At 37.7% G+C, this 24256-nt stretch overlaps 1 protein-coding gene and 1 long non-coding RNA gene across 10 annotated transcripts in view; one reads left to right on the plus strand and one right to left on the minus strand.

The window, feature by feature from the left end:
• The window catches only part of IQCH (IQ motif containing H), a 225769-nt gene extending 223963 nt beyond the window's left edge, over positions 1-1806 (plus strand). For all 8 annotated transcript variants that reach the window (XM_070468684.1, XM_070468685.1, XM_070468686.1 and 5 more), the window contains one exon: positions 1596-1806. In XM_070468684.1, coding sequence (XP_070324785.1) covers positions 1596-1682 — 87 coding nt within the window. In that variant the 3' untranslated portion in view covers positions 1683-1806. The remainder of the gene's footprint in view (positions 1-1595) is intronic.
• LOC110135902 (uncharacterized) lies at positions 1329-24256 on the minus strand. Of its 2 annotated transcripts, none has more exons than XR_002313487.2 (3): positions 23991-24256; positions 21825-21939; positions 1329-1777 (listed from the first exon to the last, which is right to left on the minus strand). It is a non-coding gene; the product is annotated as an uncharacterized lncRNA (long non-coding RNA). The 2 variants fall into 2 exon arrangements; XR_002313486.2 differs by having other exon boundaries at positions 21825-21936; positions 23991-24254.

Consider the following 24256-nt stretch of genomic DNA (forward strand, 5'->3'; position numbering starts at 1 on the left):
CTTCTGTGTACACCAAAGGATACTTACAAAAGTGAAAAGACAACTTACAGAATTGGAGAAGTTATTTCCAAATCATGTATGTGATGTCTCTAGTGTTCACAGTATATAAAGCACTCTTATAATTCAACAACAGAAAAACAAATAACCAATTAAAAAGTGAGCAAAGGACTTGAATAGATTGTTGTCAAAGAAGATATACAAATACACAATAAAAACATGAAGAAACACTCAACATCCTAAGTTATTAGGGAAATGCAGATCAAAACCACAAGATTCCATTATACACTTAAGATAGCTACAATCCAAAAGACATAATAACAAACATTGACAAGGATACGGAGAAACTGGAACCCTCATGTATTGCTGGCAGAAATATAAAATGGTGTCATTGCCATGTATAGTTTCATATTTCCTCAAAATGTTAAACAAAATTACCATATGATTCAGCAATTCCACACCTAGTTTTATACCCAAGAGTACTGAAAATATATACTCATGTGAAAACATACATTAGTGTTCATAGAAACATTATTCATAAGAGCCAAAAGGTAGAAACAGCCCAAATACCCATCAGCAGATAAATAGGTGAATTCCATTATATCATATTAAATGAGTAATATTTCATACCTTGGAATACTAAGTATAAATCTTCATGATCTTGTGGTTAGCAATGGTTTCTTAGATATAATACCTAAAGTGCAAACAACCAAAGTAAAAATAGATAATAGATACAATGAAATATTATTCAGCCATAAAAAAGAAATTAAGTTCTGATCCATGCTACAAAATGGATGAACCTTGAAAACATTATGCTAAGACACAAAGGCCACATATTATATGATTAATTTACATGAAATGGCCAGAGTAGACAATTCTATAGAGATAGAAAATAGATTAGAGGTTATCAGCAGGTAGGAGAGGTAGAAAATGAGGAGTGGTAGATAATGGGTATTGAATTTCTACTCAGGTGATGAAAATGTTCTGGAATAACATAGAGTAATGGCATCTTATGAATATACTAAAACCCACTGAATTATATACTTTAAAAGGGTGGATTTTATGATAGGTGAATTTTACCTCAATTAAAAAAAAAAAAAACTAAAATGCATGGAAATGTGCCACTTTTCCTCCCCCAAACCAATGGAAATAAATGCTCCCATCAGTCTGCTAGTCCTCCTTTTAGGGTGACTAGACCAGGGCATCTCAAATTAACTGCAATGAAGGACCTGTTTGTTGTATTTTTTCTGATCTATTATGCATCAATACATATGTGAAATACAACAAAAATGAATTACTAGAAAAATAAAATGAAAAAAATCAAAGACATATTAAACAGAAGTCCATTTTTTATTATATTTAATAGACACAAAAATCTCTATAAAGGTTTCCAAGTTCTTCCTCTCAGTTTTTAACCCATTTCGTTAAGACTGATAACCAACAATTAATAGATGGCTGCTGGTTAATGGAACACACTTCGAGCAGAACTGATCTAAACCATAGTTAACTTCAAAAAGGAGCAAATGCTTGAGGGACTGGATGGAAGACTTGTAAGAGGTCTTTAAGTAACAAATATTATTTTCACTGTTCATTTACAGACTGCCATTGATGACCTTGAAGCCATTCTAGGAGTAACAGAGGAAAACAAGTTGAGATTTGAAGAAAACCTACAGTCCAAACATTAAAAACCCTCTCTAAACCTGATAAATGAATGATCCTGGAACACTTTACTGATTTTGGATTCCAATCTGAAGCCAAAAAATGGGCAACATTCATTTTTCTGTTAGGAATAAAATGAAGGGAAAGTTAGATTGCTTTGTTTGCTAGGAAGGGTAACAGAATAGATTATAATGTAATGCTTTCTTTAAAAATTGTTTATTAAGTAATCTTATTTTACTTATCAAACCAAAACCTGTTTGTGTTATCATTTCAATCGATCTCTTCCTCTTCCCAAACACAAGAAGAAATAAGCTATCAAGAAAGTTACAAGTCTTACTAATATCACTTCTGCATCTCTCTCTTTATAAACTTCAGGATTATGAAGCTTTAAAAAAAAAACAAATTCTATAAAGTTTTCTCCTCCTATTCCTAATAATAATTTGTCTTCTGCATGTAAAAAATTGAATAAAGGCTTAATCCTATTTGGCAAAATGGAAATGTCTCTTTTTCCCCAAGAAAATTACAGTTCTATGGATTTGTAAAGTGATCTTTTGTCACTCACTGTATTTTTATTGTGCCAAGCCACTACTGTCTGTTGTTGCCATTTTTCAAAAAGTAATATAAGCCAACATCTAGTTAAATAAAGAATCAGAATGTATCTAGGTGGCAGCATCTGCTCTTAGTTTAACAGTGTAACTCAGCCCTCTCTCTTGAATAAACATTTGTATTCTCTAGCTCTCCATTAATACAGCAGTAGGATTTTTACAAGCTTAATTCAACAGTACCTTTTAAAGGGCAAAGTGTTAAAATTATGCAGTGCTGGCACTCTTGGTGTTTGCTTTGTAACTGTTGAAAAGTATTTCTACATCATCCAGCTTAACTGAAGACTGAAATATGCAAGTCACAAAAATCACAGAGTTGTTTTAAAGAATGACCTTTATATCTTTAAAACTATTTGAGTGTGTTGAGGAAAAGAGGGGTATTTATTACCTATGGAATTTCAATAATGTGTTAACTCTGCCTCAGCTATAGGCTAAATTTCTGCAAAACAATTAACATTTGTGTGTGTAAGTGTCAGCTTTTGTTTTGCTATAGTTGAAAGTAGACTAATTAGCCAGGTTTCCTGCTTGTGCTAGGTACAATGATGACCTCTTTTTCTTGCCAGATCGCTCTAATCCATATGAGGGGCCCATTGTCCAGACACTTGACGGATAGGAAGTACTACATGCCCATTAGAGTCTCGCCTCGATTGAAGCCAGAGCAACATAAGGTCCAAGAGACTCATTAGTTCACTGGCACAATCGTGTCCTGAGAGTAAATGAAACCCTCTGTCTCCTTATGGCTCTCATCTGCTCTGGACTTTAAAAGAAAACTGTCTCTGTTTTGTTCAGCACAGCAGTGGATCTTTCACATAGTGAGATCCCCTTCTTAACAGTACAAAACTGTTAAAATCTATCAGGGAAGTTTTTATATGTGAATTTTGATTAGCACTCTTGAGCCTCAAGCTGCTGGCAAGAGTAAAATGAGTTCATTCTCCCGTACCTTTTTTTTTTTTTTAACCCACATAATCAGTTTTTCAAACAATGCACTTTCCTTCTTGCCTCTATCATTAACAGACACCACAGAATGCCTGTTTCCAAATTCAGGCCTTATATTCAGATTAAGGTCTCACTGGAAAGTGATTGAGAGTCAGGGTCTCTACCTAAAAAGCTACGGCTTCAAAATCAAAGGAGAAAAATTGGTATAATAAAACAATCACTTCAAGTAATTACCTGAAAGAAGCCAGAGGACCAGATTAAATTAGTGAAATGTTTTAATTACAGAACATTTGAAAAGAAGCATAGTCCATTATCTTTTAGCATATATGCATAGCAAAGATACTGTGCTATTGGTAAACTAAGTTTGAAAAAAAAATCATGTATATGTGTACAATGTGTCCTAAACATAAAATTAATCAATATAAATTACTGAGTTTTTACTATTCTAAATGAGAAACTGAAATCTTTGTCAATGAGAGGATTTTTTGAAAATGACTGCCATTTTCAGGAAGTTTTGGGGAAAAGCATACATTTAACCATAGAGCTATCTTTGTGAGAGAAATGACCATCGTTTAATATTGAATGTTTGTGATGGTTTGAGAAGCAAACTCAACTAAACATTTAGGAGCACATTACTGGATGATGATAATTATCTCCTTTTATATATTACTTATTTCATACTGATTTTCAAGAAACTAAATAAATGATGTTCAGCGGCAAATTGTGCTTTCTGCTTAACTACTTTTCACTATCCACTTACATTTACCTTCTATTGAACACATTGTTGGCTAGATATGTACTGTACTAGAAGTTTCATATAAATTTTTAAATTATATCTTTCCAACAACACCATGTGGAGAACTACTACTACTGTCCTCATTTTACATATGAGAAAACAGGCATTTAGTGAAGGTATCTCACCTCGTGTCTCAGGCTGAATGAAATTTGAGATTTAAACTCATTTACCACAAATTCTGGGCTTCCCATTTGGAGCAAGTGGTAAAGAACTGTCTGCCAATGCAGGAGACACAAGAGATGCCGGTTGGGACGATACCCTAGAGAAGAGCATGGCAACTCACTCCAGTATTCTTGTCTGGAAGATCCCATGGACAGAGGAGCTTGGAGGGTTACAGTTCATAGGGTCGCAAAGAGTCAGACAAGACTGAAGAGACTTAGCACACATGCAACACAAATTCTATTAATAGCATGTTTTATAAAGTAGAAATCAGTCCTGAATATTCATTGGAAGGACAGATGCTGAAGCTGAAGCTTCAATACTTTGGCCACCTGATGTGAAGAACTGACTCTTGGAAAAGCCCCTGATGGTAGAAAAGATTGAAGGCGGGAGGAGAAGGGGAAGACAGAAGATGAAATGGTTGGATGGCATCACTGACTCGATGGACATGAGTTTGAGCAAGCTCTGGGAGTTGGTGAAGGACAGGGAAGCCAGGCATGCTGCAGTCCATGGGGCTGCAGAGAGTTGGACACAACTGAGCAACTGAACTGAACTGAACTGAAATAAAGTAGTTCAGTTTCACTTGTCCTAGATTGTGTAAGGGACTTACTCTTTTATAACAAATTCTAATGTGTTGCTTAAAGCATAGAAAGATAGTTTAACTTACACGTTTCTTGCTCATAACATAAACTTGGGCAACTGACAGCATTGTGAAGCATCACAACTACATGATCAAATAAATCAGAAGAGAAAGTAGCATCAGTCAGTAGAATTCTATGGGGATGGATCTGTAAGGTGGAGGACTGATGATAGGTATGTGTGGGAGAATCTGGAATATAGGAAATCATGCCCCATAGTTTCACTGGAAAGATGGGTGTTAAGAAATGGGAAAAGACTTCCAAGAGGATACAGAGTAACCTGGGAGAAGTTTGGGAAGCATTACTTCAGCTATATCATTCCAAGAATCACAAGCATCCTATTTTTCAAGTATAAAATGATGTATTTTATCCTAAGTAATATGTTAGTTATCATCTTCTAGCTTTTAACAATTAATAATCATTTTTATGCATCTGCCACCTTTCTTCTAAAGAGCTCAAAGCACTTTACATTTGTTATCTCATTAATTCCCAAGACTGTCCCTGTGGGGAAGGTAATAAGTATTTTAACATTTAAATGTTTATCTTTAAGAATTTCTCAAGCATACATTAATTATACTTCCAAAAATGTAAATGTTCATTAGTTTTGTTTTACTGTTCCTCTGGCTTTAATGTGCATAACACATTTGTTCAACTCTTTAAATGTGTTAATCATAGTAAATCTTATTTGGAAAACTAGAAATTAAGTTGCCAAGATAATGTGAGGGTAGAAGTTGCAGGGAGGGAGGAAGCATTTGACTTCACCTTTCTCACTGAAAGAAGTTTGGTCCAACTGGTGGCAAATGCAGAGGAAATGAATGTACTGTGGCTCTTCTGTATCCTGTTCTTTCCAAAAAGTGTGTCTCACAAGGGTAAGGGCTGTGTCTAAAAGCCCGAGACAGATTGAGCTACTATTTCCGTCTTTGTTTTTTGCTAATTCTGTGGAACAGAATACAGATGCATTCTACTAAGAGTTACACCCCAAAGAGTCACAGAATAATAAGGACTAGAAACCTGTCTCCCCAGCCCTGCCTTTCTCTGAACTGGCCATAGTTTTCTCAACTTTCTAACTAGAAAAATGACCTGCTCCTTAGGGAAGCAGTAGAGATTAATTGACCAATGTTGGGAGAGTGTTGTAAAGATGAAGCATCCTGCATAAATGTTTAAGTATCATTATTACATTGCAACTTCAAATTGAAGTTCTAACTTTGAAATGTGATTATGCACTTCCCAAGAAAGCCCTTTCATAACCACATATATAGGTTTATTTTTCACTCTAACAGTCTAACTCATGGTTATGAAACTTTATTGCACTTGATGGAGGGCCCTTGCATTTATTAGTTTTAAACTGCTGGTTTCTGGGGTATTTATGTAAATGAGGGAAAGATACCAAAACAGTAAATAATAAGCATGTCACTGCTGCTTAAATATCTGTTGGTAAAAACAACTTTTGTTTTGTTACACGAAAACCCTAAAACATAACACGGAAAAATAGAGCTTTGGCATCTATGCATAAGTGTGTTTTGGTTTGGGGGTTTTATGATGGTGGTTTCCCCCTAAGCATTCCTTTTCCATTCTGTAAATATTTTGTCTCACTTTCACATTTTCCACATTTATCATCATACATATCATGTATGTGTGATTATACATATATGGAGAGAAAGAGAAGTGAGTAAAATGCTACATTTTAAGATTTTTTTTATTTAACAAAATGTTAAAAAGTATACCAGATGGCTAATTATAGCTCCCAGAAACAAAAGGCCACACCGAAGTTTACTGCAGTTGCCTCATAAGGAATCTTATGATAAAATCATGGTTCCATAAACTTGACAACAAAACCGCAAAATAAACTTCAAATTTAAATTCAAAGTTTGATTCATTTAAAACTTCATGCCACTTTGCTTCCCAGTGTGCCTGTGTGTTAAATTGCCTCAGTCATGTCTAACTCTTTGGGACCCATGGACTCTAGCCCATCAGACTCCTCTGTCCATGGGATTCTCCAGGCAAGAATACTGGCGTGGGTTGCCATGCCCTCTTGCAGGGGATCTTCCCAACCCAGGGACTGAACCCAAGTATCTTCTGTCTCCTGCACTGGCAGGCAGGTTCTCTACCACTGGCGCCACCCGGGAAGCCCTTACTTCCCAGCAGAGGACACAAAATACTTCTTTTGCAGCCATTAAAAAACTCAGAATTTTCTAGCAACATATTCTTTATCTCCAGGTTTTCTTCACAACGCCTTTCTACTCATTACCTTGGGTGTTTTTTTCCCTCAGGTTGAATATCTATATCTATATTCCTAAGTCAAAAAGTTATATGTCATTTGCAACAGCAGTGAAAAATCATAAAGTTCTAAATGTTCAACAATATTCTTAAAAATTATGGTTAAATAAAGGACCTCTGTTCAGTCATTTAAAAAATCATGTTCCTACACTTAATATATGATCCAGCCATCCCACTCCTAGTTATTTACCCAAGAGAAAAGGAAACATATACAAAGACTTATACATGAATGTTCACAGCAGCTTTATTTGTAATAGCCTCAAACTGGAAACAACCCAAACATCTATCAACAAGTGGACAGACAGACAAATTGTGCGATATCCTACAGTAAAATACTACTTAGCAAGGAGTGAGAAACTTAAAGACATGGATGAATCTCAATATAATTTTGTTGAATGAAAAAATTTAATTAAAAAAGTACATATCCATTTACAAAGTATTCTAGAAAATACAAACTACAGTGTCAAAAAACAGATCAATAATAGTGCTCGGGGTGGTGAGTGGGATAGTAGGGAAGGGAGGACTACTAAGGGGCAGAAGAAAAATTCTGGGGCTTCACTATATTGATTGTGAAAATGACTTCCTAGATGTTGAAACTTATCAAGTTGTACTCCTTTAGTACATGCGGTGTTTGAATGTCTGTTATACCTCAAAAAGCTGTTTTTAAAAAATCATGTACTAGGAGAATACACTACATTAGAAGAAAATGAAATATTTATTACAAAGTAAAAATGCATATTTTAATACAGCCTGAAAACTGTGACTCCAAATTATGACTTTTAAAAAATGTGTGCATATTTGTATACACACACACACACACACAAAATACTGTAAGGATAACCCCCCAAATGTTAACAGTGCTTACTTCTTAATGGTGGGGGGTTTTCTTTCTGTATTTTCTTATAATGAACCTGTTTTTAATTAATGGAACAAGTGACACAATCTAATTTGGGGGAGGTTGGGAAAGCAAAATATGAGTTTCTTCACCATAAGTTCTACTATCCAAAGTGATAATGAACTTAGGGACACGACCTGGGAATACCATAACCAGCTCACAGCTCCAAGTTCACAAAGCTGTCACCAGATAGTAATAGCTTGTTCCCTAGCACCATGGTAGGGTATTCTAAGCTTAATACCCTTAGTCTGAGTATTCAAAAATTTAAACCATGACTTTTCTGTGATACCTACTCATGTAAACAGAGATGCATAAAAGGACAAATTCTTCTGGCACCTGCACCTGCAAATGTTTGGAGGAACAGATAGTGATTAGGAGGCATTTGTAGTTATTCTAAATGGGTATGGAATATATATGGGCTTCCCAGGTGATGCCAGTGGTAAAGATCCCGCCTGCCAATGCAGGAAACATAAGAGACCCTGGTTTGATCCCTGGGTCAGGAAGATTCCCTGGAGGAGGGCACAGCAACCAACTCCAGTATTCTTTCCTAGAGAATCCCATGGACAAAGAAGCCTGGAAGGCACAGTCCATAGGGTCACAAAGAGTCAGACACAACTGAAGCGACTTAGTACAGCACAGAACATGGGATATATATATATATAAAACATCTGCTGTAGATTTAAATGTCTAAATGGATGTTAGTTCCAATTCTTTCTTTAATGGGCAAGTAATTTCTCCTGTCTAGTTCTTGGTTTCTGGCATGTAAAATAAGAAAGTACAATTGATATCTAAGCTTCCTCCTAGTTCCAATGTCCTATGATTCTATGCCACCATCATTAACCTGTCAAGAGGACTATATTTTATGTATCACACAAGGAGGTGATTTTTTCTTCCAACTTTCTCTTCCATCTACTGGAAATAATGGATGAAAAATATTTTGTGACTTAGTACAGCTTCTTAATTCCCTCATCAACTATTCAAAAGAGATGTGATTTTATTTTAATTTTTATTTATTTATTTTAGCCTGCACTGGGTCTTCCTACAGTGCGCAGGCTTCTCATTGCAGTGGCTTCTCTTGTTGTGGACCACAAGCTTCGGAGCACAGGCTCAGTAGTACTGGCATAGTTGCTTAGTTGCTCAGCAGCATGTAGAATCTTCCCAGGCCAAGGATCAGACCTGTGCCTCCTGCATTGGTAGGTGAATTCTTACCACCGCACCACCAGAGAAGTCCAAGTGATGTGACATTAAATGATTACAAAATATTTTATAATTTACAATGGTTCATTGAAATGCTAATGATTTTCTCTTGGAAGGAATTTTTTGACTAAAAATTGTAGCAAGCCAAATATGTGCTTTAGACCAGGATAATGTCTTTCATTTTGGGGGAAAACCATCCCCAAGGAAAAAAAATGGAAAAAGGCAAAATGGTTGTCTGAGGAGGCCTTACATTAAATAGCTGAGAAAATAAGATAAGTGAAAGGCAAAGGAAAAAGGGAAAGATACACCTATCTGAATGCAGAGTTCCAAAGAATAGCAAGGAGATATAAGAAAGCCTTCCTTAGTGATCAATGAAAGAAATAGAGAAAAGCAATAAAATGGGAAAGACCAGAGATCTCTTCAAGAAAGTTAGAGATACCAAGGGAACATTTCATGGAAAGATGGGCATAATAAAGGACAGAAACGGTATGGACCTAACAGAAGCAGAAGATGTTAAGAAAGATGGCAAGAATACACAGAAGAACTATACAAAAAGAGATCTTAATGGCCCAAATAACTATGATGGTGTGATCACTTACCTAGAGTCAGACTTCTTGGTGTGTGAAGTTAAGTGGGCCTTAGGAAGCATCACTACAAACAAAACTAGTGGAGGTGATGGAATTCCAGCTGAGCTATTTCAAACCTAAAAGATGATGCTATTAAAGTGCTGCACTCAGTATGCCAGCAAATTTGGAAAACTAGCAGAGGCCACAGGAATGGAAAAGGTGAGTTTTCATTGCAATCCCCAAAAAGGGCAATGCCAAAGAATGTTCAAACTACCACACAATTGCACTCTTTTCACATGCTAGCAAGGTAATGCTCAAAATCCTTCAAGCTAGACATCAACAGTACGTGAACCAAGAACTTCTAGATTACAAGCTGGATTTAGAAAAGACAGAGAAACAAGAGATCAAATTGCCAACATCCACTGGATCATAGAAAAGTAGGTAATTCCAGAGAAACATCTACTTCTGCTTCATTGACTGTACTAAAGCCTTTGACTGTGTGGATCACAACAGACTGGAAAATTCTTCAAGAGATGGGAATACCAGACCACCTTACCTGCCTCCTAGAAACCTGTATTCAGGTCAAAAAACAACAGCTAGAACAGGACATGGAACAACAGACTGGTTCCAAATTGGGAAAGGAGTACATCAAGGCTGTATATTGTCACCCTGCTTATTTAACTTATATGCAGAGTACATTATGCGAAATGCTGGGCTGGATGAAGCTCAAGCTGGAATTGCCGGGAGAAGTATCAATAACCTCAGATATGCAGATGATACCACCCTTATAGCAGAAACAGAAGAGGAACTAAAGAGCCTCTTGATGAAGGTGAAAGAGGAAAGTGAAAAAGCTGGCTTAAAACTCAACATTCAAAAAATGAAGATCATGGCATTCGGTCCTGTCACTTCATGGCAAATAGACGGGGAAACAATGGAAACACTGACAGATTTTATTTTCTTGGGATGTAGACGGTGACTGCAGGCATGAAATTAAAAGATGCCTGCTCCTTGGAAGAAAAGCCATGATAAAGCTAGACAGTGTATTAAGAAGCAGAGACATTACTTTGCCTACAAAGTTAAAGCTATGGTTTTTCCAGTAGTCATGTATGAATGAGAGAGAAATGAGTGAGAGTTGGACCATAAAGAAAGGTGAGTGCCAAGAATTGATGCTTTTCAAACTGTGGTGTTGAAGAAGACTCTTGAGAGTCCCTGGGACTGCAAGAAGATCAAACCAGTCAATCCTAAAGGAAATCAACCCTGAATATTCATTGGAAGGACTGATGCTGAAGCTGAAGCTCCAATACTTTCGCCATTTGATGTGAAGAGCCAACTCACTGGAAAAGACCCTGATGCTGGGAAAGACTGAAGAAAGGAGGAGAAGGGGACAACAGAGGACAAAATGGTTGGATGGCATCACTGATTCAATGGACATGAGTTTGAGCAAACTCTGGGAGCTGGTGAAGGACAGGGAAACCTGGCATGCTGCAGTCCATAGGGTCTCAAAGAGTTGGACACGACTGATTGACTAAACAACAACAACACTTTCTTGCACTAAGTTCTTAGATACTGCAAATTACCTAAAGTAATGAAAATATTTTATTCTGAAAACATTTTTATCTAAACTGATGTCATGAATACCTCCTGTATCAGATCTTGGTGCAAATAGGTGGGATAGAAATGTGAATAAAAGCCTTAAATGTCCCTGTATAAACCAGAGCATATCTTCTTTATATATCTACTTTGCATCACTGGTGACTCAGATGATAAAGAATCTGCCTGCAATGCAGGAGACCCAGGGTCAACTCCTGAATCAGGAAGATCCCCTAGAGAAAGGAATGGCAGCCCCCTCCAGTATTCTGGCCTGGGAAATCCCATGAACAGAGGAGCCTAGCATGCTAGAGTCCACGGGGTTGCAAAGAGTCAGACAGGACTGAGCAACTAACACTTTCACTTTTGCAACAGCGAGACAAATAACTAGAGTTCTATCTCTGAACTTTTCTTTAACTTGTATCTTGACTTGAAAAGAGGTGGAAGATGTATTTTGTACCATTTTGCTACAAAGCAGATGTGCTCCCTAGGCTGCATAAATGGGCAGCTTTGATACCATATTTTAAAAGATTTCCTAAAATGCACTATTTCCTGGGCCACATCCATAAGCAGACATGCACTGCCTTTCTCAGTTTTCTGACATCCCGGTAGGGGAGGCCTGAATAGGGAGCTGAAAGTAGGATGATTTTTTATCCCTCTATAAAGCCCACACTAATTGTTATGGCTAAAACACTTCCTTAAACTTCATTGCCAGGACAGAAGTCCCTTTGCTTCCTTCATTCTCACTATCAAATCATAGATTCAGGATAAAACAATCAAATAGGACCGCATAGCTTCTTCAAAAAACAAGTAAAAACAACAAACACAGGACACCTTTTTTAAAAACAGAAAAGAACAGGGAAGAAATTTCTTCCTGAAATAATCAACAATTATTTCACTATCTGGAGATTAGTGACTGTTAAAGCTTTGGTGTGCATGTGCTGTTATTCCTGCCTGGGCTGCTGTTTTTCCCATTTCGTCTGCCTGACACTCTCCTCTCCCAGAAATTTCTGGGGTCTCACTGCATTCAGTCTCTGTTTATCTGTCACTAGACCAGAGGAGACCTCCCTGACCACCCTTCCTAATTAGCACTCCCATACTCTCTATCACCTTACTCTCCTTTATTTTTTTCAAAGAACAATGCATGGTATTTAATAAAAGATTTGCCTATTTTTAAATTATCTGTCTCACCCAAAGGACTATAAGTATAAAGATACAGCCCAGCTCCTAGAACAGTAGCTATCAGTAGAAAGAGTTGTTCAGTTTATATATATTGATATATACATGAAAAGTGAAAGTGTTAGTTCGCTTGGTTGTGTCCGACTCTTTGCACCCTCACGTACTGCTGCCTGCCAGGCTTCTCTGTCAATGGAATTATCCAGGCGAGAATGCTGGAATGGGCAGCCAATCCCTTCTCCAGGGGGTTTTCCCAGCCCAGGGACTGAACGTGGATCTCCTGCACTGCAGGCACTCCTTTACTGTATGAGCGACCAGGGAAGCCCATTGATACACGCACATAACTTACTCTTTTCTCATACACATACTGAGTTCCCAAGGCTTCCCTGGCAGCTCAGCTGGGAAAGAGCCTGCCTGCAATGCAGGAGACCTTGGTTCGATTCGTGGGTCAGGAAGATCCCCTGGAGAAGGGGTAGGCTACCACTCCAGTATTCTTGGGCTTTCCTGGTGGCGTCAGTTTGTAAAGAATCCTCCTGCAATGTGGGAGACCTGGGGTCGATCCCTGGGTTAGGAAGATCCCCTGGAGGAGGGCATGGCAACCCACTCCGATATTCTTGCCTGGAGAATCTCCATGGACAGAGGAGCCTGGTGGGCTACAGTCCATGCGGTCGCAAAGAGTCAGACACAACTAAGCACCGCACAGCATCGAGTTCCTATTATACAGTCTTTTATCTTTGTATATAATTTTAAAAATAGGTTATTTCAGACATACTATACTGCAGACTGTGTTTTTCACTTAGCAATAAATTATGATGGCACATCAGAAATTCTTAGTGTGTGTTAGTCGCTCAGTCATGTCCGACTCTTTGTGAGTGCACGGACTGTGGCCCACCAGGCACCCCTGCCCATGGGATTCTCCAAGCAAGAATGCTGGAGTGGGTTGCCATTTCCTTCTCCAGGGGATCTTCCCAACTCAGGGATCAAACCTAGGTCTCCCACATTGCAAGCAGATTCTTTACCATCTGAGTTACCAAAAATTCTTACCCAATGCCATTCTAATAATGGCTCAAGGATGTTACTAATTCTCTATTGTTAGACCATCAAGCACATGGGCATTTCACCGCATCCTTCCAATACACATCATGTTACTCTCAACCAGTTAAGATAGTTATACTATTAACAATGCCTTATATTCACACAGTGCTTTATAGTTCACAATCTATTTTCATACACCATTTGGTCCTTATAATAAACTCAAGCAAACAGAGCAGAAACTCAGAAAAGTTACATAATTTCTGTAAAATCATAAAAAAGAACAGTAATAGGGAGCCCAGATTCAAACCTAGGTCTATCTATCTCTGCAGCCTGGACTCCTCACTTTACGTCATCACCCCTGGTTGAAGCCTTCATTTTACAGATGAGTGCTCCATGCTTAGAGAAGGGAGTAATGATGTGCCCAGAGTCACAAAGCTTCTTTAAGAAAGAATACAAGTAAAGTAGAACCCAGGTCTTCTGACTGCCTGTCCAAAGCTCTCTCCACTACATGCTGGGTCAACAAATTAGCAAAAAAAAAACCCTAAATTGCTCCATAGCTACAACAGTGACCAACACAGGCTGTTACACTTCTCTGAAGATTACTCTGTATATTTGCTCAGTGCTGCGAAGTGCCAACCCGACGACACTTGCAATCCTGAGCTTATTTGATGTGGTTGGGAAGCAAATGAGATTCCAGTGCCCCTGTTGTGCATAGGTGCTCAATGAGCATTTCCTGCATAGGAAAGTGCCCTATATTTACAGTATTTGATCCAGTTTAACAGCAAGATCTAATGTTAAAATTAGCCTTGTAAAAGTTTTCACCCTAGTTCACACAAAAACAAGATTCTGAGATTGACTAGCAATTTTTCATGAGTTGATTTATCTGAATAAAACCTATAAGGTTTTGAACCATTAAACATTCGAATTAGAAAAAAAATCTCAGCATACAGAAGAATAAACTGAGAAATGGAACAGATCTGTTTCCTGTAATAATTATGAGCAATATCTCAAACTCAGCATCCTTAGACCATTGAGCTGTGCAGGATGAATGTGCTAATTAATCAATTACTACCCAACAATGTACCCCGTTTATTTACTGAAATGCACCAGAAATGTGTGCAGAACTGGTAATTATTAATCATCTTCAGTAACAAATATGACTCAAGTTCACCTTCATATAATTAATAGAGCATGTAGTTTGTTTTAACATCTTGCTTTATTAGAAAAAGCAGAAGGAATAAAAAGAAAGAGCTGAACCACAGTTGTGGTTCACTGAAGTGCTAGCTTGGACTAAATGTGCCTATGACTCACAGCAGCAGCATTATTCATACCTGTCCAAACTATGGCCAGATGCTCTCTCCATTAAAAACTAAGTTTGTAAAAACCAAACTTTTTTAATGTGAGTAAAATTTTAGATTTACAGAAAAGTTGTAAAAGCAGTCCAAAGAATTCCTACATACTCTCTACCTGGGTTCCTCTAATAAAATCCAAGTTTTAGAGCTTGGTAACTTGCTTAGAGTTGGGATCTTTGCATATGGTAGGCAAACGCCTTATTGCATGCCTTTTAATTTTAAAGATATTTCAAAGGTACTGTGATATGCATAGAAATAGTTGTTTAACAACAGATTTTGCAAGTGATTCCATTATGAAAAATAATTCTTTTTTTTCCCCCTAAGGATCATAATGTGTGCTCTCAAATTTCCTTTTGAGTCAGATAAGACTCCTGGGTATAGATAGGCCATATTTTGGATCTATAATGCTATTTCCTGTTTACTTACTAATTGTATAACATCTAAAGTGTGTCAGTAACTTTTACATCTGAGTCTAGCATCAGATGGTTCTTTTTAATTGAAGTCAAACATGAGGTTTTGAATCCTATCAATGTAAGGTTTGAGTTCCAGCTCTACTGACTGCCTGCGCTATGACTGGAGCAGCTTATTGTAACTTCTAACTTTGGACACTTGGTTGCTTCAGTTTGAAGCTGAGGAAAGTGAAACCCTGATCTGGAATGTTGTTTCAAGGAAACAATAAGCAGAAACTCGAATGCATGCTCACTTGCTCAGTAATGTCCGACTCTTTGCAACCCCATGGACTGCAGCCTACCAGGCTCCTCTGTCCTTGGACTTCTCCAGGCAAGAACTTCTGGAGTGGGGTGCCATTCTCTTCTCCAGGGGAACCTTCCTGACCCAGGGGGTCGCACCCGAATCTCTTTTATCCCCTGCGTTGGCGGGCGGATTCCTTACCACTGCGCTACCTGAGAAGCCCAGATGGGAACCACTCAGCATGAAATCAACACTCAGTGGCCGGCTGAGTATTATCACGTCAACATTATGGCCCTCTGCAGCTACTTTTAGCTTAAAAAAATGAATGTGCGCAAGTACACATACACAAACCAAAAGGCATTTCATATAATGGAGACTGAAAATGTATCTTCACATTTTCTGAAGTCTTCCTGAAGGGAAAAACTGATAAAGTTTAATGCTGTGGAGCTCCAGTATTCTTGCCTGGAAAATTCCATGAACAGGGGAGCCTGATGGCTACAATCCATGGGGCTGCAAAGAGCTGGACATGACAGAGCGACTGAGCACACGCACACAGTAAACTAAAGGACTTACCAGGTGGCTCAGTGGCAAAGATTCCTCTGGCCAATGCAGGAGACCTGGGATCAATCCCTGGGTTGGGCAGATTCCCTGGAGGGGGAATGGCGACCCACCCCAGTATTCTTGCTGGAAAATCACACAGAGAGAGGAGCCTGAAGGCTACATTCCATGGGGTCACAAAAGAGTCAGACACGACTTAGTGACTAAACAGCAGTAAATTAAAAATCTGTCCTGTCTGAAAATACCAGTGGAATGCCACTTCCAAAACCTAAACTGACAAATCATACATAAATCAGTGGGTAGACTACTGTATTTCTCTGATAAAATGATTCAAGGCCCCTTTAAATGGAGAGCCCCCTCAGGGCATCTCAGTATTTGTTTATAGATCATTAACTACTTGACAGTGAGTCTAGAGAGGGGGCATAAAGACTCACAGCTAAAGTTCTAAGAGTCACTGTCAGCTGAAGATCAGTAATAAAGCCAAAATATCTTAGGAATTTGATATGAAAACCTGATTTCTACTACAAAAACGCTCTATGCTATTCGTGAATAAATCTGTTAGTAGGACGAGGCTCACTTTATGAAGCTGAGACTAATATGGGTTTTATGACAAAGTGAATTTACTTGGTCATGTTTTCAAATGCTTCCCCAAACACCGACTACATGTTATAAAGATCGTAACATTGAAAACATGCCCATGAAGTGGACTGTGTTATCTACCAGCATAAATCATACTTGGTTTCAAAAAGTCAGATATGTCTCCTTGCTGCTGGATTCTAGCATCCATAGGACAGGAGAATAGCATAGAAATGTTTCCTAATGAGAAGCTTACTGAAAGCTGAGAGACCAGAATTTTGATTCATGTATCTCATGTATGATCTTAAATAAGTTTGTTTCCTAGTCTACAGCTTAATTTCTCCAACTACCAAAATTAAAATTAAAACCACTGACCCTGAATACTATGATTTTCTTTCTCCAACGTCCTTCAAACATACTAACTGTATTCACTTTACCCACTTTCCACACCCCCCTCCCACTTGTTCAACAAATAAAGAGTGCCTACCATACGCCAAGTTACTAGGCTCTGGGGTCACAAAGGTTAACAAAACACACAAAACCCTCTGGCCTTATAAAGTTTACATTATAGTGGGGTGGGGGAGGCAGGGAGAACTTGAAAGTAGCTTAGACATAGATACTTTTGGAAGAGATCCCTGTACCCGGTTTATTCACAATAAAATGTCTGACCAGAGTAATCCTTCTTGTCACTCTTTGTAACAGCAGCCCCAGCTGCTAGCCGACTGCTTGGAGGCTTTCAGAACATCAATCAATTCCACAGAAGGACTCAAAAAGATCTAGATAAGAATACAGCAGATCTTTCCTTTCCTAATGACTCCTGCCATAACTCAGTACCTCCAAGAGAATGATTTTGCATAAAACCAATGTATATTGTCCTTCCCAGGGAAGACACAACCATATAGGAATGGCGCAGCAAGCACTGCTTGCCACTGATAGAAATGGGAAGAATGAATGAGCATCCTTCCTGCTATAGAGATAACTCATGCACTTCCTCTGGTGCTGAGCTTGGCATAGAGGGCACTGAACTGTTAGGCAAATTTGGTTCCTAGGAGACTCAGGAGAGTGGCTCTTTGCAGTATGTTTTTAAATTCCACCACATGCTGGAATATGAACTGGGGCAGCAGTAATTCCATGGTCCTCCTTTTCTTAAATCAAAAGTCCTAAAGCTTCCAACTGGAAACTGTAAATGAAATTCTAATTGGAAATATTTCTATCCCTTTTAAATAATCCCTTTATCTTTTACCAACACGTTAACATATGCACTTAGTATCTTGCTTTTAATTCTCCTTCTGAGAATAGCAGTGAATTAAAATCTACATGCCTACCCTACTTTCTTTTAAATCACATTATGAACACAGACACACACACAGAAATATAGTGATCAGGATCTCACAGTATGGTGGTAAAAACAATACAAGGATAAAGATTCTATATATGTACGAGGTCACGCTTGGCTCATGTCCACTTATATGGTTTCTGTACATATTTGTTAAGAAATACTAATAGGACGTGTTAATAGGTAATATTATGTATTACAGAACTCATTGTTTTCAAGCTTTTTATTGAAGTATAACATACATGCAGAAAAGGGCACACATCATATGTGTTTAGAAGTTCACAAACTGAATATACCCAATTAACAAGAATCAGATCAAGAAAGAGAATAATCCATAGGTTCAAGAATTATAACAAATGTATTACTCTGCTGGTGGTGGTGGTAGTTTAGTCACTAAGTCCTGTCCAACTCTTGCAATCCCGTGGACTGTGGCCCACCAGGCTCCTCTGTCCATGGGATTCTCCAGGCAAGAATACTGGAATAGGTTGCCATTTCCTTCTCTAGGGGATCTTCCCAACTCAGGGAACAAACCCAGGTCTCCTACATTGCAGGCAGATTCTTTACCAACTGAGCTAACAGGGAAGCCCATTTACTCTGGTGGGGGATGCTAATAATGCGGAAGGCTAGGCATGTGAGGCACAGGGAATTCATGAGAAAGATCTGTACCTTCCTCTTAATTTTGTAGTGAGTCTAAAACCACTCTTAAAAAATTGTCTTAAAAAAAGAACTATAAAAATCAAAGAATGTTTTTTAAAAGACAGAATAATTCCAGTCCCCCAGAAGTCACCTCATACTCCTTCTAGTAACTGTCTCTGCCCACCAGTAGTGATCACTACTCAGTCTTCTAACAGAACAGATGAGTTTAGGCCAGTTTTTATACTTCATGTAAATGAAATTAAACAGTAAATATTTTGACACCTGACTTCTTTCACTATTCCCTATGTTTGTGAGATCCGTGCATGCTGTGTGGGACTGTAGATCATTCTTGTTGAGGTGTAGTAGTCTATCGTGTGAATGTGCCATAATTTGTTATCTGCTCTACTACTGATACCAATTTGAGTACTTTCCTGGTTGAGTACTACAAATATAAATAGTGCTGCTATGAATATTCTAGCATACGTCTTTTGAAGAACATACGCACACAATTTCTGTTGGGAATTGCCATGTACTGTTTGTGACCCCATAAACAGTTTTTCAACTGTTTATGTTGAAAACGTTGAAGCCCTAATACCCAATGTGATGGTATCTGGAGGTAAGTCGCCTTGTGTGAGGAGGGGATAAAGGTTAGGTGAAGTCATAAAGGTGTGACCCTATAATAGGCCTGGTACCCTAACTGGAAAAGAGTTAGTCACAGAGTTAGCTCTGCCTACCATGGGAGGATTTACAGCAAGAGGGAAACATATGCCAAGAGGAGAACTCTCACAGGGAACCCAACTGGCTGGCACCTGATCCTGGACTTCCCAGTCCCCAGAACTGTGATAAATAAATTTGTTCTTGGCTAAATCTGGTCTGTGGTATTTTGTGATGGTAGCCTGAGCACACTACCTAGGAGTGGTATGGCTGGGTCATAAGGTATGTATTTATTTAGCTTTAATTAATAAACTGCCAAAAAAATTTTAAAACTGATTGCCAATCATGTATAAAAGTTCTAACTGCTGCATATCCTTAGTACTTTCTATCTTTTCTACCTTAGCCCACTCCAATGGGTGTGTAATATTTAAGGTAATATATATTTTATTAATAGTTCCCATTTCTCATATGATTAGAGAAACTAAACAATTTTTCACATTACTGAACATCTAGATGTTCCCCTTTGGGAAGGGTCCATTAAATACTTTGGCCAGCTTTCTATTAGAGTGTCTTTTTAAAATGATTTGTTCTAGATACCAAATGCTTTATCAGATATATGTAATGCAAATACTTCTCTCTCCTTTGATTACCTTTTTACTCTCTCAATAATGCCTTTTAATGAACAGAAATTCTTAATTTTAATATATTCCAAACTATCAACTTTGTAGAACTTATTTTTAACATGTTCTGAACATTTGTTATGTCATAAGTGCCTTTAAAACAAAACCAAAATTCCTCCTTTCTAGGAGCGCCATGATACACCACCCATGCACATGCTAAAATCTGTACAAGGCAGCACTATTTATAGATATTTTTAAGGGGTTCTGCCTAGGGATAGGTCATCTCTCCATACTTTGTGGAAAACTAAGTATTTGTGCATTTAATTACTATACACTAAGCAATGTTTTTAAACACTGATTTAGGCTTTTGAATAACAACTTCTAAGTCCCTTTGGGGGCACTTGAATAATTAGAACTGAAAATTCATTGCTATGAAGAATTGGAACAGAAAAGAAAATCAAGCATCTGATCTGAATTGTAGTTTATTGAAAGATTATCTTATTTCAATTACGGAAGGAGTACTATATAAAGTTAGAAAAGATATCTAGATGTCATGTTCTTCAACTCTGTATCTTTAGGTTGGGGTAATATTTCATTCAAACACTCTTGAAAACCTAGGTGTGGTACACCATCTATCAGAAATCTTTGGACGAACTTCCTATCTTAGAACAGAAAAGAGAGATAATCAAAGAGCCTTGGATTAGAGAAACCTTTACCACTGATGAGGTTTTTCCAGGAGAGCATCTTCCAACAGAAATCCTTCAGTTCCCTAGCTGTTTTACGAGCCTCCATGAGACAATGCTGTGATACCTATGTAAATTTCCAGTTCTCTCTCTCTTTTTTCCATTTATTTTTATTAGTTGGAGGCTAATTACTTTACAATATTGTAGTGGTTTTTGCCATACATTGACATGAATCAGCCATGGGTTTACATGTGTTCCCCATCTTGAACCCCCCTCCCACCTCCCTCTCCACCCGATTCCTCTGGGTCATCCCAGTGCACCAGCCCCGAGCACTTGTCTCATGCATCCAACCTGGACTGGCGATCTGTTTCACACTTGACAATATATATGTTTCGATGCTGTTCTCTCAGATCATCCCACCCTCACCTTCTCCCATAGAGTCCAAAAGTCTGTTCTATACATCTGTGTCTCTTTTTCTGTCTTGCATATAGGGTTATCGTTACCATCTTTCTAAATTCCATATATATGCGTTAGTATACTGTATTGGTCTTTATCTTTCTGGTTTACTTCACTCTGTATAATGGGCTCCAGTTTTATCCATCTAATTAGAACTGATTCAAATGAATTCTTTTTAATGGCTGAGTAATATTCCATGGTGTATTTGTACTCTTTATTGGTGGTTTTTACCTTATATACTACAGAATGTAGGATTTCTCACACTGAATTCAGAGGTTCCCCAAATGTTTGATTCAAATTTTATTTTTTTAAATAATTTTTATATTGTCAAAAGGGAGATGTCAAATTTTTTTTTAACATTTACAAACTCCCCATGCATTAATTTGAGGTTAAGTCATTTCAGTATAGATCTCAAAATTCATCTCCACTTGTCATCTTTAGTTGAAGCACATGCCCATGATTTCAAGGTGAATCACTTAAAAGCCACTCTTACTTATGTCTATTTCTCCCAAGAGATCAGGATTTTCTTGATAGTAAACTACCAAAACAAAGGAGTAAGAAAATAAACTGTTATTTTTTAAAAAGGAAGAAAAAAAGAAACTATACTCAGGCTACTATAACTGCAACTGTTGTCCATAGCCCCCAACTTTGAAAAATTTTGAGCATAAAACAGCAGGGTCAAGAGTCTACTGGCAGTGGGCCAGCCATGGCATCCCAATTGAACTAATTCCTGTTGATCTTACCTGTGTCTCTGCCAGCCAGTCTCCCTTGATTCCTTCCCATTTCTAAGCTTGGTTCTGCAGACTTCCTATTTATTCTTTTAGCTATCCAACTGCCTTCCAATAAATTCCTTTTCTGCTAAAAGCAAAACAAAACAAAGTAAAAACCCAAGACAACAACAAACTAGTCTCATTTAAAAAATTTACCTTTAATATTAAAATTTTGCACTTAATAAATGTTTAGTAATAAAACACAAGTTTTCATCTACTTTATAGGTTGGGGTTCTATGACAGATTTTGTTTCAAAAAGAACTCCATCTTTTTAAAATTAATTTGAATTCCTGTAATGGTTACTGCTTTGAAGGCACTGCCATGCAGAGCCGCTTAGCCTCAGCATCTGGAGCTCCTGGAAGTTAGAATTAAACAAATACTACTTTCTTTGTAAGCTTTGGCCTTCAAGAACCAGTCACCTCAAGATCTCAACGTCTGATATCAGTTTCAACACACCCTTTCCTAACCATCTTTTTATTGCCTTTGGTGCTGCCTATTGTTGAAGCAGTAGAAACCAGAGATACAACGGCTCTCTTGTCAGGTGTGGTTCTCAGCATTACAGGGATCTATGCTTGTTTGGAGGGTGTGTATATGCACGAAGAAGAAATGGACAGACGTGACTTTAAAAGGCCCTCCTGAATCAAGCCTTGCCCTGAAAATCTTTGTCCTATTGAGGTTCAGAACTGAGCTTTGGTGTCGGAAAGTTCGCAAGAAAGAGTAAACTGGGTAGTTTCATGTTCTTTGTTATTGACTGCACAAACCAATATGATGGAAAAATTGATATATTTGAACAGTTGGTATATTGAACAAATTGATAATATTGTGTTAAATGGAAAACAAAATGTTTTCTTCACAACAAATAATGCACTGAAAAACATCATCTATAGTTTGCACTTGCTAGTCAGAAAGGTCAAACAAGTGAGATGGCTGAAATTTGCATAAGTAATATTTCATAGTTTTAGAATTCTCAGTAGGAAGAAGAAAAAATTGCTCAAAATCCTAGGAAACTGTTACTGCTCAGTTATAATCAGTACCTCCTGTATCACTAAGGAGTCTCTTCTCCATTATTTTTACTGGATTTTTGTTACCTCCCAAGTTAATATTGTACCTAGATATTAAATACACTTGGTTAAAGATTAAAACTTATCTTTTGTGGGGGAAAAAGTTTAGAGAACATATTTAATGTATTTAACATTGAAATGGACAAAAGATTTAATGTTTAACAAAGACAAAAATATCTCTATATTAACTGAGCAACATCTCCATGGTGAGAATTACTATATTAAATATAAACCTGTTATGTAAAAAGTGTTAAAAATAATGGTACTGAATTTTAAAATGTTAAATATAAACTCATTATAAAAAAAGTTAAAAACATTTAATTTGAAATCATAGTATTGAATCTCCTCCCAGATTCTTGTCTTGCATTCCTTCCAACCATTTCTGTGCAAATTTAACTATATCGTGCCTCCCTAGAAAATCTTTTAAAAACTTTTATCTAACAGGGAATCCTATAAAGGTAAAGTTTAAATTATTTGCGTGACTACAAGGCCCATGAAATTACTTATCCTACAAGATTTGGCACATGGTTGTGGGTGCTCAATTATGACTTGTTGAAGGAATCAATAAAAACTGGAGAATGTAAGAGTCACCACACTATCCTCCATTCCCCTTGAGTTTTCAGCAACAATATTAACAGCAGTGGTTATATGGTGCTTACACATAATGATGTCATTTACATCCAGCACTTTCCAGACACATTTATGTATGGTTTTTTTCCAAACATGAATTTAGGACATGTAAAAGGAAATGCCTCTCTAGAAAACAGATGTATACAAGTTCTTACCCCAAGAAGCTGCAAAACTTGAGAAAAAGTTTTCCTAAAGAGGTTTGATAATGGGTGACAGGATTATTAGGGCTTAAAATTAAAAGACTCCCGGTCTGGCCGTTTTCCAGGCTCTGAGGGAGATGGTGGTGCACACTGCATGGAGAGATATAAGGCTTTCTAAAAAACAATTTTTTTTTCTGTTGAAATATCTGGGACTTATTTTTAAAAACACGAAAAAGGGAACCTAAATTGAAAAGGGCTCCCCGACTTTACTAGTCAATGCAAATCTCGGGACTTGGCTTTTAACTCACTTCCCTGAGGACTTCTTCAAGTGTTTCCTCAACACCACCAATGAAGGATTTCTTCAGTCCACGACTTGGAAGAGATGCGGGCTTGAGTTCTGCCACTCCACTGGGTAAAATTATTTACTTGTTTTAAAGCTTAATTTTCCTCATACCTGAACGAATAAAACTCACGAATCCCACCCCCCACTCCCTCCCTAGGATTATTAACGACTTCAGGAGGTCTTTGGTGACGATTTAACTACCTCAGCTAGCTCACGCCGCCCGGCCCTCCT

This window comes from Odocoileus virginianus, chromosome 6 (assembly GCF_023699985.2).
Source record: "Odocoileus virginianus isolate 20LAN1187 ecotype Illinois chromosome 6, Ovbor_1.2, whole genome shotgun sequence".
Lineage (NCBI taxonomy): Eukaryota > Metazoa > Chordata > Mammalia > Artiodactyla > Cervidae > Odocoileus > Odocoileus virginianus.